The sequence below is a fragment of the Sodiomyces alkalinus genome (genome assembly GCF_003711515.1).
Source record: "Sodiomyces alkalinus F11 unplaced genomic scaffold SODALscaffold_6, whole genome shotgun sequence".
In the NCBI taxonomy this organism is placed as follows: Eukaryota; Fungi; Ascomycota; class Sordariomycetes; order Glomerellales; family Plectosphaerellaceae; genus Sodiomyces; species Sodiomyces alkalinus.
Window position 1 is genome coordinate 1,235,746 of NW_021167084.1, and position 14,664 is coordinate 1,250,409.

A 14,664-nucleotide genomic window follows, 5' to 3' on the forward strand; every position below is an offset into this window, starting at 1 on the left:
TGCTCTGGACAGAAGAGACGGGGAACATGTCTCGCACTGGTAAGGGTTCGAAAAAATAGGCATCTCTCGCTTTTGTTCAGCGGACTTGCATGCTCGCTATATGCAACCAGAGTCGCTCCTTGCTGCGACATCATGGCGAAAGAACTGCTTTTCTCGCACGGACGAGACAGGATTTTGGATCTTACCTCGACAGACAGATTCTCTAGTCGGCTTTGAAGAGCTATCGGTCCCTACCAAGCTCTTGCTGTTGCAAAAATGCTCCTCTGCCGTCTGCCACTCAACGCAAACTCTTGACCTAATCTGTATTCGTACCGTGCCCTGCGGTTATTCACATCTCCTATCTTGCCGACTTTGGAGGTGCCTAGCGTCGCACTTGGGACGTAACATACGGGGTAGTGTCATAACCCATTTGGTCCAGCGGGGGAAAAGTCAACGAGAGGATACCAGGGCATGGGATTTCTCCACTGATGCATGGATGAATTGCCTGCCTGCCTTTGCAGCCCCAATTGTTCAAATAGCAGTACCTATCTTTTGCCTCTGAGCTGGCAGCACCTACTTCATATCTCACTGGCCCAGAGGGTCAAGACACGTTCTACCAGAAAGACGAATCGTGGTCCGTGGACATGTCCAGGCACCTGCAAGAAACATCCTGCCGGAACCATATGTCGTTCGACTGTTCACAAGAGATCTTCGTACTTTATACGTGAGGTCGGGCCATGCTAGTGCAGATTACTGCTACGAAGTACTTGCTTCTGACTTCCACGGGGGACGTAGTTCGTCGAGGAAGATGTCGCCATGCACAAGGACCATTACAAAGTGATGTTGTGAGCCTCGCCGAGGTAATTATAGTCTGTGCCTGACAGACGGGGAGTGACGCAGGCGCAGGCCCCAATGCCACTGACAGGGGCCCAGAGAGTGTTCTAGACCGGGCGTCGGGTCTCTCGGGGAGAACCCACAACGCTTGTCCATGACGGTCTAGACTTACGGAGTATTATCGTGGGAATCACTTCGTGCTTCGTGGGTAGGCTAGGGCAATTTGGTGGACCATCTGCGCTGTTACATTGTGATTTGGAACAAAATAAATCGTCAAGAAGAAGGGGGGGGGGAGAGGAGGAGCCGGAGCCGACTCATCAGGGGCAAGTTTCTATTATTGTACAACGCCGTGCTCATTACCGCGACTAGCAGCCAGTGCATTGCTGGTGGTTATTAGTTCGAGGTATGGTTCGAGAAAGTACGAAATAATTCCGCGAAATGATACTCCATGCAATGAAGGTAAAAGCAGGCCATCTCACTCCCTCATCCTCGCGGCTTGTCTGCTTTATTATCGTTGGTATTCGTAACGAACCAAAAAAAAAACCCCCGACGAACAAACCAGGGATGCAACGAATGGGAACCGGCTCCAAGCCACGAGAGATCCGTTGATTCCCGTTTTGCCTGGATGTTGGTTCCTCATACCTTAGGAATCGTTAGACTTCGTACTTCGTATTTTGCTGGTGGGTGGTGTGGAAACGGCGGCCATTTCCGAAGCTACCTTGGTACCTGACTTTCGTCAAGTCGCACAGGTACCTTATGTACTTATTTTCTCTCGCTGTGACCGAGCTGCGTCCATCATCGTCGGCGCCAAACGGAAGACAGGAAAATCGGAACGAAAGAGGCAACCGATTTCAAGCCATGGAAAAGAGAACATGGAAATAAAAAGCAACAGCACCGAAAAGAAAAGGAAATGGAAAAAAGGAAGAAAAGGAATGGATTTCCAGTGTAGGCCATTTTGCCGTCGTTTCATGTTTCACGATTTGTGACTTTGGCGCTTGCTTGGCGGTGTTTCGTGCTTGCTTGTCTTTCCTATCTCGGTCGCCCCGTTAATACTTGATACGCACTGTGTGGCATGCACTAAAGGTACCTGAATTTCATGCCATAAATATACGCCATTGGAGGTATCATACAGTAATACAAAATAGGTTTCGCAATCCGTTTGTGCACAATTGCCTTGTGCTCCATCTCCCCTTGAATTGCACGGAGTATTTATGCGCTGACCCGCTCCTATGTAGTATGACTGTCTCCGTATGTATCCTGAACCTGAACAAACATACTCCGCAACTACGAAGACCTTATACGGTTCAACTCCAGGCAGTCCTCTAGTCCTATGTGTGAGAAGACAATGGTCCGAGTCGTTCGACAAGCTGTACGGAGCGCTCTGCATACCTAGGTACGGTACAGTAGTAGCACGGTAACAAGACTCGACGAGGGCATTCTGGCCAACAGAACACCAGGTGTGCTTTCGTACCATGACACCGGATAAGCATTCAATAAATCCGACCGTTTTGCATAAAATACACTTCGTATGCCGCACCGCCGTAGGATCTGGTGACGACTGTCGATCCTAGGACGTAGGACTACCAATACGAGTTTTTTCATATCCGTAGTATCGTGTACCCAAGGCTCCACCTCTTTTCCTTCCAAGATCCTGAACTTTCCGAGCATTATATACGTTGTACGTACAGACGATGTTGGCCAATAAACGTCGGTTTCAGGGGCATCTCTCAGGCACGGAACGTGGTCATTGGCCCGCAAAGCCACTGCCAACCAACAATACACTGGGGTGCGTATATTAAGGTTTAGTCAAAATCACGTGACCCTTACACGCATATTGCGGGCCCCGATGGGCACAGTATAATTTGCAACACACCCCTGGGGGCGTGGCTATGATTCTTGGTGGGGGCTCATTTCGCTTCACAGGCTCTCCGCAGCAGACATGGGTTCAAAATTCCACCGGCTGGCTGATTCCATGTCTCTCATGTTCCCTTGGGGGGTGGATGGACATCGAGAGTGACAAAGCAGTGTTCCCTCCTTCCCGGGTTCATCTCTCTATCCCTTTCCCGTGCCTGTTCCAGCCCAACCAGAGACCACGCAGCCACTGGCTCCTGCTCTCCCCTCGCTTTCCCTCTCCCTTCAAGGTGCAATTCTCTCTCCCACAGACACAGAGGGTCCCCTAAACCCAGTCAATCGTTCTCTTTCTGTGCATTCCACGCTATCCTTTTTCATTCCCTATCCCTTTCTCTTCCCACTCTCTCTAACGTCAACCATCCTCCATTGTCTAACCAGAGCAAAGCGTTGCTATTCGTTCTCTTGTCTTGCTTCTTTCTTTGCCTGTCCGACGAGCAGGCCCTTTCCGTTCGAAATTCGCTTCCTTTAGTCACCTCGATGTCGCCGTGTTTGGATCGGTGAAAACGGTTTCAATCTCGATTCGTGGTAGACACGACACGATCGGACTACTTTTTTTACTTTTCGAAAACAATCATCGATAGACTCTCTCTCGGCCAGTCGGCATTCCAAGTGTTCGAACTCGACAGCATCCCGTCTCGTCCTTGTCGGCCCCTATTCGAAACTCCACACGCCCCGTGTTTTTGTGTCTTCGGGCCTTGACGTGGCTTGAAACAACAACGCCCAGCCTGCGACGGCAAAGTCGAGAACAAAAGAAAGAAAAAACAATCAACAGCTTGTTACGGGCAGGGAACAGAGATTAGCCTGTATCGAATACACGACACGCGGTTCGGAGTGCTGTCGTTTCTCGCATCGCTTCCCCTTTACCACCCATCCGAGGGCGCGGGGAAGACAACTTTTTTTATTTTTATTTTACCAACCGGTCGTCTTAACCAGCGTTGCATTCACGCCCACATACACATAGCTACGATGAAGCTGTCTCTAGTGCCACTCTCATTTCTGGTTGCTGCCGCCGTCGCTCAGGACGACGATGAACCCCGAGGCGAGCAGCGGCCAAAGGTACCCCCTATGCTCGAGTCTGTTACTTCAGCCGGATGTTACAAATCCAAGGGCGACTGGGAAGACTTCACCATCCCGCTCTTCCTCAGCTCTGGCTCTTGCTCAGACTTGTGTATTGAGGAGGAAGCCCTCATTTCCGCTATGGGTGAAGGGCTGTGCTGGTGTGGCAACACCATGCCTCCCAAGGACGACCTTGTGGACGACGAAAACTGCAATCACCCATGCCCCGGATTTCCCGAGGAGGCCTGTATGCTTTTGACCCCTTCCTTTTCAGGCCGTTTTTGATATCTCAACATGACTCATGTAATGACTGACTGGGTTGGAACAGGCGGAGGCATCGAGGATGGCGTGTTCTGGTCGGTGTACAACAACGGCCTTCGGCTTGTCGTTCCCCACGAAGAGGCCGAAGAGTCACCCACGTCCACGGCCACGTCACCGACGAGCACCAGAGGTTCCACTCCCTCCTCCGCGACCGCATCCGGATCTGCCGCAGCAAGCCAGGGTGCCCAGGACGACGACGAGGAGGAGGGGGACGATGAAGGCGACGGCGAAGGCGGTCCTAACGTCGCTGCCATTGCAGCTGGGGTGTCGGTTGGTGTTGCCGTCATTCTCGGCCTCCTTGGTTTCGGTTTCTGGTTCATGCGCCGTAGGAGGAACCAGTCCATCGAAGAGGAACACCGTCGCAACGCCGCCGTCAACTCGTTCATTGCTGGCGCAAAGCCTCCCGGTAGCAGCGGCGGCGTCTCCATGACCGATTCCCGCATGGACCCCGTCCTAGCTCACCGCCGGTTGAGCGACGGTAGCATCGCCGACAACCAAGATTACTCGCGCAAGATCCTCCGGGTATGATCCGCCCCTTCTCTCTTCTTTTTGTCTGTCACGCCACTTCGGCAGAGAACCTCTTGCTGACTCTTTTCTCCCCCCTTTCTTTCTGCTCTAGGTCACCAACGCATGAGATGTTGAGTGAGCATGTATGACAAGCATCTCGCGACACCATCTACCACCTATCATTTACACTTTCTATTTTTCTTGGCATATAAGGCGTTGTATGGATGTCAAATCATGTCGTTGGAGGGAATGGGGCGTCACCTATTCCCCAGGAGCCCAATCCTTGGGACTGACCAGGCGTGTTCTGTGCTTTGCTTTGTTTTCTTTTCTCGGATTGTCTCTTTATTTGTCATGGTGTAGGAGGCTACATCAACCTCCAAGGGTTCGTGATGATTCGGATCTTTCTGAAATGGGAACATCGCTGCGAGCACGAAACACACCAGCTCGACACCAGCAACAAAAGCCCCCATGCCTATGCCGTCCACTCCTTAACCTCATTGAATATCCCACTCTCGAATTCCTTCTCGGCAGGATCTTTCTGTCGGAGTGTCGCAAGACAAGAGATTCCAAGTCGCCCTTACTTTTCTTCCATCGACAACATGCTGGATTTTACCCCCTCGTGCGCAACCCGAAATACCGGGTCTCGGCTTTTCCAACGCAGATTCGAATCCAATGTCGGTATACGATCCGACAATGGCCACATCCGAATGGATCTCGACGCTTCTGTCAGTGGAAGGAAACTGGCTCCGGTCGAATTTCGATCTATCCACATTTGTTCGATCGACCTCTATTTATTATAACTCGTCTGTTTGGAAATTATTTGGAACTCCTCGCAGGAAGAAGTGGACGTTGGGAAACGCTCCTGGTGCAACCGCTTTTCTTTTCAATCCTTTTTTTGTTTTTTGTGTGTGTACATATGCAGCCGTCGACCCTCAGCTCGACCGATGACAGAACTATTGATGGGGGTCGGAAGGGCCCTTTGTTCCCCCTTGGAGCTCCTTTTCGTAACTCGTTGGGGAGACGTTTGGCTGCAAAGGGTAGGCCGGAAAATAGAAGGAGGAATTGGACGGATTCTCTCGTCGTCGAGCTGTTTCTTGGCTCCTGTGTCCGGGGTAGGCTGGCCCAGCGTTGGATGATGTGCTGTGCTTTTTCCGAACCTGCTGTGTCACGGCGGGCTATGAAATGTTGGATGTTATCTAGGAGAAACTTGTTGGCATAGTAATCGAGCATATCAGGTGATTATCTCCTCCCGGTTCTTCGCCGGTTCCCTCTCGTGGGTATGGCTATCGTTGCGGGCTTGTATAGCATGCCGTCGTTTTTTTTTCTTTCTCCAGCGGTTCTACGGAGTAAGTGAAGTACACTATATTGGGAGACGACGAGTTGAGACGGGGTTGCTGAAGACCATCATAGGGCGGACGCTGTTAAACGCTCAATGTCAAACCAACCACCTCGCCACACGAGCTCAAGACTAGGTAGGCGACCTCTACTCTGGATATCTTGACCTCGTACTTCGTAATACCTGAGAATCCAGATGGGCCAAACATATCGTTAAAGCATCAATTGAAGGCAACCCATTCTAAGAATACGCGCTTTTAGGTTTCGCAACGACCTTACTTACACAGGACCATCAGTGATAATAGCGGCCTGCCAGGGCCCTCGTCAAGGCCGGCTGCATGTGTCCCACACAAACGAAACAAAAACACACGGAGACGAGACTGAAAGGCGCCGCCAACATCACCTGACCCGACAAACAGCGGCCCAAGACAAGAAGAGAACCAGAACCCGCCGTTTTGATCCAATCGTCTGGTTGTCGGTGGCCCCCTCTCCTGACGATCCTTCCCTTCCGGGTTGCGATCCACGGTAGGCGCCAATCAGACCCTGATTATACATCACCCGACGTTATGGATAGAAGAAGATCCTCCACCCCATTTGCGTTGTTTCCAGTCTTTACACTACCGAGACTGATAACTGGGACCGGGATGGCTGGTGTTTCTGTGACGGAGCAATTGGCGAGGGAGGGAGGGGTTGACGTCTGGATCTGCGGATGTGAAACGGCGCCCTGGGGAATGGGGTGGGGTGCTCAGGGGATTCGAGGGGTCCTTTCATATCCGTCCAACATGGACTACTCTGCGTCCCGAAGTGGGCAGGTTTGTGTAAAATGTGTACGGAATATCAAGCGTTGAACCCCGTTGGGGAGACGGGATGTCCTCGACGTGACTGGGGTCAGAATGGAAAATGGAGAGACCGGGGAGAGCCACGTGTGTCGCCGTTGTTGGAATGGAGAAGAAATCATAGATTGGACTGAGGGACCCGCTGAATGCCCTGATCCTTCGAGACAATTACTCGCACATGGCAACTCGGTCACTCGAAATGTACACAAAGTGAGCTTGCTGTTTGTTTAATGAAGATGTCTTCAACCGCTTATGTCTGTTCTCTCATAGCCATCAGTCGTTTCCAACCATACATACAAAGTAAGGTAGACAGGGTGCTGGCTCACCATACTTCCGGTTCATTCTCTGCGGTCCAACTTTTCGTGGCCCATGAGTCCTGACTCTATTCCCAAGACTGTTAATGTCGGGATTCGTCCACTTTCTCATATGACCTGCGCAGTCTAGCAGTCTCTTCTGATGCGGTCCCGCGCTTGTCTCCTCTCCATGGTCGCTCCGTGACGGTGGGTCTGCAGACGTCTCGGGAAAAAGTTCCCCATCTCCCTTTTTGATGAGTATCCTCGACGTACTTGTAACAAGAGCCAACGCCCTGCTGACATTTAGTGCTGCAGTACTTCACCTTGAGGCATCGCATGCACCTCCGCAGAGCCTTGTCGTTGAACGTCTGGGCCTTGGTCGCCCCGCACCGGCGGCATCGCTCCCTAGGCTCGCCCACCGCATACTCGAACAAGGTCGGCGCGTTCTTCTCGTCCACCATGTCCACCACGCCGAGGCCCGCTTCTGGCAAGGATTCTGCGGTTCAGCCTATCGAGTCGAACCCGGAATTGCATAGAGATAAAAGAAGCGAAAGAGACGTAAAAGATGAAACGGGAGAAACAAGGGGATAGATTCTTCCTCTTTGTGTCGAAGTCGTCAGGCGATTCTTGGAGGGAGGATAGAGGTGAAGATGTGGCATAGAGTCATAGACACCACTAAGACGGAGAGGAGAGTCTGCGAATAACAAGAGTCGAGTCGATACTTGGCGAGAAACGGTTTGGAAGCTAAAAAAAAATGGTGAGAAGCAAAGAATGTGAAGACGAAAGATTCCGAAGAAAGGCCAACCTGGAAACCGGCAGCAATATAAGGTAGCGATGAGATGTACGAACCTGGAAGAGTCGAAATATGCTGGGAAGAAAGACAACGACGAGGGAAGGGTCGATGGTCGATGGTCGATGGTCCCCAACTTGCCTTATTAGTCCTGTGTACGTACCTGGCTCCGTCCCACTTTGACAGCTGATGACGGTCGTGATGAGCGGAAGAACCACACCGAATCTCAAAGTACCTGATACAACAGCTCATCTCAGTTTGATTAATTCGCAGCAAGTACCGAAAACCTCCCCATCAACCACACAACACTGCATCCTGCGACCAATCATATCCGTGACACGGCCCCATCGGGAAGCTCCTTGACGACCTTGTCCAGTCGCGTTTTTGTGACCTGGAAGGCTGAAGTCAGTATCTCTTCCCTCCCTACCTGCTTACAGCTTCCCTTTCTTTCTTCCATCAACATCAAACCTCAATCGGCCGGCACACCCACTCCCTCCCATTTGACCCGACAATTTACCTTTTACCTCTCCCTCGCGCCCGAAACTATAGTATTCGCAGCATTGGCTTTGCATCCTCGTCATCCGGCCATGAGTTGCGTCGTCTGAGTGCTCGTCGCCCTTCACCTTTCACACCCAACGCACCGCAGCCTTGGAACTTCTTCTTATCTCCTACCTTCCTCGACGACAGTTCTTCTTTTTCCGACCAGAGCCCCAGGGCTCACAAGTTACCATCCGACATGGGGCCCCAGCAACCTACACCTCGGATACGCAACACCTCCCAGAATGTCCAACTTACGTATGGTGCCCTGCTCGACCTCACTGGTCGCGAGACGCGCTCGATGGCTGATTCTCTTCTCGGCATCTAGATATAACCTTCCCCACCGCATCCACGATGTAAAGACATATCCAGTGCTCTCCCCGCAGGGAGCAACCATTTTGCTTCATGCCCACGAAAACGGTGTCAGGATTCTCTGGCGTGGCGGGAAACGGTTCAAGCCCACCAAGAAACCTGCCACACCACCACAACAAGAACTGAAAAACGGCAGCGCCGATGTCATCATGCTTGATTCAGACGACGAAGAATCTGTCCCCAAGGCCAAAGACCCAGCCCCGTTTATCGATAAGCCCGAGTTCGAGGGCGATGCTGCCGACGGCCCTTACCCGGATATCGTCCAGACGCTCGACCTGTCCCTGGGCGCCCCGGCCCACCACCTCGCCGTTCCGCAGTTGACTCCCTGCTCTCCCGAAGACGTGGGAGGCCCTGGAGCCGACCTCCTACGAGATAGGATGGTATTTGCCGTCTCCTGCACAACCTCCGATCTCTACCTCCTTTCTCTGCCGTTGACGCCCCCGAGCCCCGAGAGTAAGGCGAGGCCCGACCTGCGATCCAGCCTGCTCACCGCCACCGCGGGGTCCGGCTCGTGGGGAGAGACCGTGACTCTGCTCACAGGTCAGTCGAAGCAGAGCAGTGGCATCGCCTTGACCTTTGCGAAACCAGAGAAAGGCTCCACCGTGCCGGACCGCGCGGAAGACCAAGCCGGCTCGTCTGATTCCGTACCCCAGCCACATCTCATCGTCGCCTCTCATAACCGGGAAGCCACAGGTGTCCTGCGTTTCTGGGACGTCCCTCTGAACCCCCGGACGGGCAAGGCCGACAGTGGTCGTGTCAAACCATTTCAGACCGAACTCCTTCCGAGTCCTCTGACCGGGATTTCTTTCAACCCGGCAAACTTGTCGCAACTCCTCGTCGTTGCTTCCATCTACCCCGTACGGATTTACGACTACGCCCTCCCTTCCCTGCCGTCCGACGACCAAGCGACTGGTCTATTCCCTTCCAAGGGCTCGTGGCTTCTCTCCTTGTATCAGCCCTTCGTGCGCCCCACGGGGACTAGGAAACCCATGCTCGACGCAGCCTGGATCGCCCATGGACGTGCCATATTTGTGCTCATGGCCGACGGCACATGGGGCATATGGGACGTGGAGGGTGCGAGTCCGCTAGGTGCCACCATCCTGGGCAAGCAGAGCTCTGGCATACAAGGCGCTGCACTCACCAAGTTCAGCGTAACCGGTCACGTGGAAGGCACAAGCCCCCTGCGCGGTGCCAATGCCGGTTCGAAGCCGGGTGGGGATTTTGTCCCCATGACGCCGCACACTCGTCGGGATGCGGCCGCGTCGCTCAGTGCCGTCACCGCGCCCGAACGCCTGGCCAGCGTCAGGGGCGGCGTCGTGGTAACTCCCTTGCCCGCGATAAGCTCCGGCTCGGGATCCGGGGACGAAAGCGTCGTGCTGTGGATCGGCGGCCTCGACAACGTTTCCGTCATCCCCGCCGTGTACCGCTTCTGGGACGCCCAGCTGCGGAGGAGCGCAGGCGGCGGCGTGAACCTGTTCAGCGGCACGGTCCCGACGCGGATGATCCGTCTGCAGGACCTGAGCACCGGCCTGCTCGGGGAACATTGCTGCGGCGTCGGTGCGGCCGTCAACTTTGCGAGACTCCAGGAAAACGACGGCGGCCTTCGCGTCGAAGTCCTTGTCCAGGGCGAGACGCGCCTCGTCATTGTCCGAGAGGCGGAAGAGGGCGCGACGGGGGGGGCCAAGGCTACCGGCAGCATCGTATCGACGAGGCGCCGGCTTTTCAGCGACCGAGGCGGCGCTCCGACCGAGCCGCCCTCGGCTATCACCGTACATCCGCGACCCGACAAGCCCAGGAACGTGTCTTTCAACCTCAGCGTCAGCAAGAGACGGAGCGTGCGTGGCCTGCGATCAGGTGGCCCGGGCAGTGTCGATCGTACCGGCATGCACGAGGATGGGGACCAGACGCACGACTTTACGCTCCCCATCGGCCGGCCCAGGTCGGCCTTTGGTTTCGCTGACCTTGATGCGGCCGCCGACGTACAGGATGATGTCGAGGGTCGCGATATCGAGGCCGAGATGCTGGATATCATGGAGATCGACCGCGCATTGGAAGACATGGAGGATCACAGGGGTAGTGGACGGAAGAAGGTCTTATTCGAGGAATCATGATTGGCGGATGATTAGGTGGACCTAGTCTCTTTTGCAATACCGGACCGGCTGACGAAACAGGGCAAGATCATTTTAGACGCGACAGACGACAAGTGTACGATACCCATGGGTCAACCTGCCATCCCGCGCATCCTAGTTCCCATTCTCCAGGCTGGTGTGTTTATTCGGTGTGTCCAGTGCATATGCTCGGGGTTTTTTCCTTTCTTCTTCTTTTTCTTCTTCTTTCTTCTTTTTTTTCTCTTCTTTCTTCTTTTTTTCTTTTCTTTTTTCTTTTGCGAGTTGGTGAGCCTCTCAACGAGTCGCCCCGGCACGACAGTGATGTGACTGAGTGGTGCTCAGAAGAACACAAGACCCAGAAACCCGCAGGGCACGGTGGAGCACAAGGCGAGATTCATCCTTGAACCAGCTCTGTATTCCGAGCGGGAGATCAAACATGTCACAGCGATGGAAGCCCCCCTTTGTCGTCGGATCCGGGTCGCGAGACTTGGGTTCTGGGCGGGCGGTACGTCCTGTGACGGAAGCCGACGTTTCCTTTCGACGTCTTTCTAGGTGTCGTTGGTAGGGAGTTTTTACGGGTGGGGGGGCGAAAGGGTGGTTTGGAGCCTTTTATGGCTTGCGAATTGACCTTTTGCTTTCCTGGCCCTTCGGAGTCCTGGATATCTGCCCTTCCAAGCCGGGATGGTCTTCGGACCAGACTGTATGGGGTGGGGGACTCGGGCAAGGGTTTGGGAGGCGGTTGCGTCGGTACATTTTTCGTCTCGTTTTGTGATGTGTGAATGTGCGTGAGTGATGGTTGATATGTCCCGGATCAGTTTTTGTGCCCGCAAGGCCGTGGGACGACCAGGTTAGCCATTCCTATTAGGTTGCCACGTGAAGGACAATCATCTCTTCATGAACCGAAGACTCCATTCATGCTGCTATTGGTTGATAGGTAGGAAGCGAAAAAGGGCGACTAATGTACAGATAACGCCGGCAAACCAGGAGGAAGCCATCATGGTGGAAACAACCCCCAAGAGCTAAGAAAACATCTCGCAGTCATTGCATGACGTCGAGTCGGAAAGAGTCGAAATTCTTTTTTTTTTTTACATGCGCTTCTTGACCTCCTCCGCAGCTCCCTTGGCCTTCCCGGCCATTTCGTGGGCAGTGCCCGTGGCCTCGCCGCTGATCTCGGAGGCCTTGCCCTTGGCCTCGCCGGCGAGTTCCTCGGCCTTGCCCTTGGCCTTGCTGGCCGTCTCGCCGTGGGTCACGTCGTGGGCTGCGTCGCCGGTCATGTGCTTGGCTTTTTCGGCGACCTTGGCTATAAGTATTTTGGGTTGGAGTCAGTATTTTGTTTGTGCGTCTTTCTGCCATGGAAGCGCGCACAGGTAGTAGGCCAGAGGAGGAAGTAACGGGGTGGGGGGGACGTACAGCCGAGGTTGATGCCATTGACAATCTTATCGCTGACCTTGCGGTCGACGTTCTTTAGGCTGTCCTTGACGGTCTCGGTGGCGGACTTGTTGGGGGTTGGCGAGGTTGTGAAAGGGCGGGTCGCTACTGTTGCTATCCGGGGAGCGAGGGCGGCGGTGCGGATGATGGAGATGGGCATGGTCGCCGTGCGGCGGGCGGTGGTCTGGATGAGAGACGACATGGTGAAAGTGGTTATTTTTAGTGTTGGCTGGTGTGATGAATGTACGAGGGGGTTTATGTCGAGTGTCTTGTCGTTTCGACAATTGGTATCGGAAGTGGTGTGGTTTGGGTTTTTGGGGTTGATAAGGTAGTGAGCTCTGGAAAGGAGAATCAGCGGAGGGAAAGAAAGTGTTAAATAGCATCGACTACAGTACTTCTATTACCCGCTTTACCCTAATTCTACGTGATGTATTGAGGGTAAGGGAACCACACAGGATGGATGATGGCGGAAGAGCCCGTCGTGATGTCATTGTTCGCTCTACCATGACGTGTGTAACTGTCCGTAGCTGTGTAACTCCCGGGGTGGGGAACAGCTCTGACCAGTGACAAAGCTCTGAGCTCTGGGGCTTCTTGTGGACTTGAATCGCGCTCGGTACATCAATACGAAGTACTCTGATAAAAACGTCGGGTTGATGTGTTATGTCTCAGGTACGGTCGTGTTTTGTACCCGTTTACTGTTGGTTTCGGCCTTGTTTATGGTGGTATAAGGTAGAGCAAGGTAGCGCCAGTGACCACAGGGAAGCTCTTCGCGATATTTCTTGTCCTGACGCCGGCAACAATGCCGGCAACTCAACTTTTTACTTTGTATGCTTTGATACTGTTTTTCTTGAATTCGGTCTTCATTTTATTGAATTCGGAGTTTTTCCTTTTTCTCCTACAATTTAATCATTCCATACGTAGAAAGACCCGTAGATCGGGTCATATGCGTACCACGTATCTAACACTCGCTCCAAGCTGAATACCCTCCTCCCCGCTCGCACCCTTCCTATGTTTACATCTCCACTACATCGTCCCTCGCGCTCCGATAAAGGACGCTTAGATTACCGGCCCTTAAACACGGGTTTCCTCTTCTCCTGGAAGGCACGTAGCGCCTCGTTCCGGTCCTCGGTGCCCACGACCCGCTCGTACATCTTATTCTCCATCTCCTCCCGGGCCCAAGCGACCGCCTGCAGAGCAGCCCGCACCGCCACGGGCCCCCCCTCGCAAATCTCCGTCGCCATCCTCACCGCCTCGCTCATGACCCCGCGCCGCGCCCCGTTGAGGAACAGCATCTCCTTCGCCTCGTCGCTCGCCTTCTCGCCCTCCTTCACGCCCGGCACGTCTTTATCCTCCGGGTACGGCACCTCGACGAGCCGGTCGGCGATGCCCAGGAAGTAGGCCTCGGTGGCGGAGACGCGGCGGCCCGTCAGGATCAGGTCGCGGGCGCGGGAGAGCCCGATCAGGGCCGGTAGGCGGTGGGTGCCGCCCGCGCCGGGGATGATGCCCAGCCGGGTCTCGGGGAGGCCGACGACGGCGTTGGTCGACAGGACGCGGAGGTGGGTTGATAGGGCGAGCTCGAGGCCGCCGCCGAGGGCGAGGGAGGAAATGGTCGAGATGGTGGGGATGGGGAGGGAGGCGAGGGAGGCGAAGGTGCCGCGGAGGTTGGTGAGGAATTCGGTAGTGCTGTAGTCATGATTCGCCCGGGTTGATTAGCAGTCTTTTTTTCTTCTTTTTTCTTCTTTTTTCTTCTTTTTTCATCTTTTCTTCTTTTTCGAAATTGGGGAATCTTGGCTAGACGCACTCGGCTTGGGTGAAGCTCTTCCGCTCCTTCAGGTCGGCTCCAGCGCAAAAACTGGTGTCGAGGGCGCTGGCGATGACGAGCGCCCGCGTTGGGCCTTTCTCGTCGAGCCCCGCGGCGCCGCCAAAGACACGGGGCGGTGGGATCTCGTCGCCGTGCTCGTCATATTGCGAGTGAACGGCGTCAATCTCGGCGCGCAGCTGCGAGAGGAGGGCCTTGGAGATGGCGTTCCGCGCGGACGGGCGGTTGAGTTCCAGGATGCGGATGTGGCCCGAGTTGGGGGCCGGGAGCAGCGTCACATTGATGAGCGGTGCTGTCGAATCGGCGGCCGTGGCTGTCGAGTATAGCCTCGGCGACGCCCGGATTGTGCGGAGGGTGAAGCGGAGAGGGAGACGAGGCGACATCTTCGAAAAGGGCTAGTAATTTTTAGCGGTGGGTTGAATTGGAGGTGAGGGGTGGGGTTGAAAGTTGAACAATTACCCCCAGGTAGGAATTAGGAAGAATTGACCCGAGACGAAAGCCAATGCCGAGGACGCGCTGCCAGTGACCTATGACGTGA

At 54.3% G+C, this 14,664-nt stretch overlaps 6 protein-coding genes across 6 annotated transcripts; 4 read left to right on the forward strand and 2 right to left on the reverse strand.

Moving 5' to 3' along the window:
* Nucleotides 1-373: 373 nt before the first annotated feature.
* On the forward strand, nt 374-771 carry SODALDRAFT_333732 (hypothetical protein). Its single transcript, XM_028612058.1, has one exon. It carries the CDS (start codon nt 472-474, stop codon nt 721-723), a length of 252 nt encoding a protein of 83 aa, XP_028465777.1. The 5' UTR covers nt 374-471; the 3' UTR covers nt 724-771.
* A 2,919-nt stretch (nt 772-3,690) lies between these two features.
* Nucleotides 3,691-4,735, forward strand: SODALDRAFT_324431 (hypothetical protein; the record flags this gene model as incomplete). The annotated part of the gene is made up of 3 exons (XM_028609881.1): nt 3,691-4,027; nt 4,109-4,623; nt 4,721-4,735. 3 exons carry the CDS (start codon nt 3,691-3,693, stop codon nt 4,733-4,735), a joined length of 867 nt encoding a protein of 288 aa, XP_028465778.1.
* SODALDRAFT_178529 (hypothetical protein) lies at nt 4,362-6,157 on the forward strand. The gene is made up of 2 exons (XM_028607036.1): nt 4,362-4,623; nt 4,721-6,157. Exon 2 carries the CDS (start codon nt 4,754-4,756, stop codon nt 5,825-5,827), a length of 1,074 nt encoding a protein of 357 aa, XP_028465779.1. The 5' UTR covers nt 4,362-4,623; nt 4,721-4,753; the 3' UTR covers nt 5,828-6,157.
* A 2,441-nt stretch (nt 6,158-8,598) lies between these two features.
* Nucleotides 8,599-10,882, forward strand: SODALDRAFT_278650 (hypothetical protein; the record flags this gene model as incomplete). The annotated part of the gene is made up of 2 exons (XM_028608126.1): nt 8,599-8,657; nt 8,728-10,882. The coding sequence occupies 2 exons, from the start codon at nt 8,599-8,601 to the stop codon at nt 10,880-10,882; spliced, it is 2,214 nt and encodes a 737-aa protein (XP_028465780.1).
* Nucleotides 10,883-11,561: 679 nt separating this feature from the next.
* SODALDRAFT_333737 (hypothetical protein) lies at nt 11,562-12,617 on the reverse strand. Its single transcript, XM_028612059.1, has 2 exons — nt 12,290-12,617; nt 11,562-12,179 (listed from the first exon to the last, which is right to left on the reverse strand). The coding sequence occupies exons 1-2, from the start codon at nt 12,507-12,509 to the stop codon at nt 11,965-11,967; spliced, it is 435 nt and encodes a 144-aa protein (XP_028465781.1). The 5' UTR covers nt 12,510-12,617; the 3' UTR covers nt 11,562-11,964.
* Nucleotides 12,618-13,368: 751 nt separating this feature from the next.
* Nucleotides 13,369-14,567, reverse strand: SODALDRAFT_344809 (methylglutaconyl-CoA hydratase; the record flags this gene model as incomplete). Its single annotated transcript, XM_028613179.1, has 2 exons — nt 14,109-14,567; nt 13,369-13,990 (listed from the first exon to the last, which is right to left on the reverse strand). The coding sequence occupies exons 1-2, from the start codon at nt 14,507-14,509 to the stop codon at nt 13,369-13,371; spliced, it is 1,023 nt and encodes a 340-aa protein (XP_028465782.1). The 5' UTR covers nt 14,510-14,567.
* Between the last annotated feature and the right edge of the window lie 97 nt (nt 14,568-14,664).